Source organism: Nestor notabilis, unplaced genomic scaffold, assembly GCF_000696875.1.
Source record: "Nestor notabilis isolate BGI_N333 unplaced genomic scaffold, ASM69687v1 scaffold4395, whole genome shotgun sequence".
In the NCBI taxonomy this organism is placed as follows: domain Eukaryota; kingdom Metazoa; phylum Chordata; class Aves; order Psittaciformes; family Psittacidae; genus Nestor; species Nestor notabilis.
The window spans coordinates 77,866-80,275 of record NW_009927725.1 but is presented as its reverse complement, the minus strand read 5'-3'; the positions used below and the strand labels follow the sequence as shown (position 1 = coordinate 80,275).

Below are 2,410 nucleotides of genomic sequence, written 5' to 3'. Positions count from 1 at the left end.
GAGGCATAAGGAGCTCTGAACAGCTGAAGGGCAGAACTAAACTTACACTGGCAGGGATGAAAATGTGAATTCCACTGGCTGCCAGAGGGGAACCACACAAGTGGTTAACAAAAACACCGAATGCCTGAAAAACATTTCAAACAATAGCAACTTTTTACTCAATTATTCTATTCAATGTTCTAATTAGCTGAATGAAAACAATTTTGAGTCTAGTGCTTATTGAAAGAATGGAGATGATGCCATACTCATTTTCAGTTCAAGTTTACTCCCAATTGCACAAAGGTTGAAAAGATTCTTTCAGAGTTCGAACACCAGCACAATAATTTTTGTTTCATGTATAAAACAGGGAAACCCAAAGGGTGCAGGAGTTGTGTGACTGTTCCAACATTGAGCATTAAAGTGTTGCATGACCTAATTTTATCTCATACATTGATTACTTTCTACATTATCTGCTTCTCAAACTATAACTCTGTACAACACCCGCAGACAACAAAGATGATTAAAATATTTTGATAAAATACCGTGTTATGGAAGGTTCCAATGACTTAGTACAGGTTACAGTACAAAGTAGTGACAAGTCAGAGCATTGCTAAGAGTTTATTCAGAAGCTTTTACTTTCGGTTCTTATATCACAAAAGACATGTTTAATGTTTACAACAAGGATTAGAAACTGAGATGTTTTTATTTCTACTATTATAAAAGTAATGTAGGAGACCATTCTAAGCCATCTTCAAAATGCAGACCAATCTTTTTTTGTATATAAACTGTACACAAAAAACAAGGCACTATACATTTTTGGATAATAAAGTATAAAGGTCGATTCACATAGTTTCTCAAGAAATCCATGCTATAAATACAAACGCTTTGTTCAGTTTAGCACCTGAAGCAGCACTGAGAACAATTCATTAGCTATTGCAAAGAGAAATTCTTCAGAATGCGTAGGAGATACATATTCGTGGTAGAGCTAATTCAGTACAAGCAACTGCCTTCCAGCTACTCTTCTGTAGTTTTGACACGGAAGTCTTGAAAGTGAATATATATTGCATTGTTAAATACATACTTGTTCTATGTGTTTATATAAATATAAATTCTTTGTAATCCACAAACTAACAAAATAACACTTTACAAAGAGAACTTCTTCAAAAACAAAAATGGCGAGTATTGTATATAGCCAAAGGACACCTGCAGCAGTAGCTCAAGAAACTACTGTTTAAGTGCATAGGAGAGTAGAGCTTAACCACGTTACCTTTAAGAGTCAAAATTGAATTCCGTTTCCAAAGAGTTCTCTTGGCCTTTTATAATATTACACACCTCCAGATAGGTAGTCACTAATAACTTCAGGTTATTTCTATTTATTCTGTAAATGTGGGGTACAATTCTTCTAAAGGGCATAGAAAGTGAAAACAGACATCCCTTTAGCATTCACTCCAATAAACACAACTTAGAAAAGTCCTTTTGCCTTCTTCAGATTAACCTGCTTCCAAGATGGCAGTGCATTGTACTCTTCTCTTGTCATCTCTAATGCAACCTACATTTAAAATGAGAGGACATACCATTAGTAAAAACACTTAAAGTAGCAAAACTGCCAAATGACTGCATAGCACGGTTAGACACACATGCACAGAGTAACAGTGCACCTATTCTCTCCTTACCTCGAAGTCCTCATCTGAAAGATAAATTTCAAGTTTCAGTGGGTCAACTCCCTCAGGTAGAGGCCTAGCTAAGAGATCTGCTAATGGATACACTGTTTTACACAGCTTGGCCAGCACGTCCTCCACAAGGATTATCTGATTAGAAACGTCCGCATCCTATAGGGAGAAATGGAAACGGAGAACAGGATCACAATGCTGGAACCATCAAACGCTCCCATCGCAGTCTGCAGATGGCATGGGATCAGCCTGCATTGCCTGGCCTATGGAGCACGAAGCTATGCTTCCAGTTCTGCACACAGCCCTTTCCTACAGCAATTTCACACCTAAAAGAAGGCCTGTGCTTAGCAGGACACCCTGTACTCTTAGAATCTTGGTTTAAGGCTGAATTCTGTGTTTAGTCATGAAGCCAGCATTTTCCACTACAGATGGCTGCAGAAGACTTACAAAACAGGAAATGTCATTTGCCTTGAGATGCCCCTTGACTGAAGGCTTTTAAACAGTCTCATATAATTCAGCTGTGATTCTGCTTCCCAGGAGGGGAAGTCGATGCTGGAGCTCTTGCACCCAATTGATCCTTTGTGAGGCATTTTGTTGTCCTGCACTTTGAGCCTGAAGGACAGACCAGAACTGCAGGTTGCTGTGTGTTTCACATGAATGAAACAGTTGTTCTGCTAAATTCTAGCACATCTCTAAGAGATGATTCAGATAACACTTTCTTCCCATTTCTAACAAAAAAGAATGAGAAGTTACATGAAAAA

General features: G+C 38.2%; 1 protein-coding gene across 1 annotated transcript in view; it reads right to left on the bottom strand.

Moving 5' to 3' along the window:
- Positions 1 to 583: 583 nt before the first annotated feature.
- SVIL (supervillin) overlaps positions 584 to 2,410 on the bottom strand; it is a 69,484-nt gene continuing 67,657 nt past the window's right edge. Inside the window, 2 exon segments of the mRNA XM_010014170.1 lie at positions 584 to 1,528; positions 1,653 to 1,808. Coding sequence (XP_010012472.1) covers positions 1,442 to 1,528; positions 1,653 to 1,808 — 243 coding nt within the window. The 3' untranslated portion in view covers positions 584 to 1,441.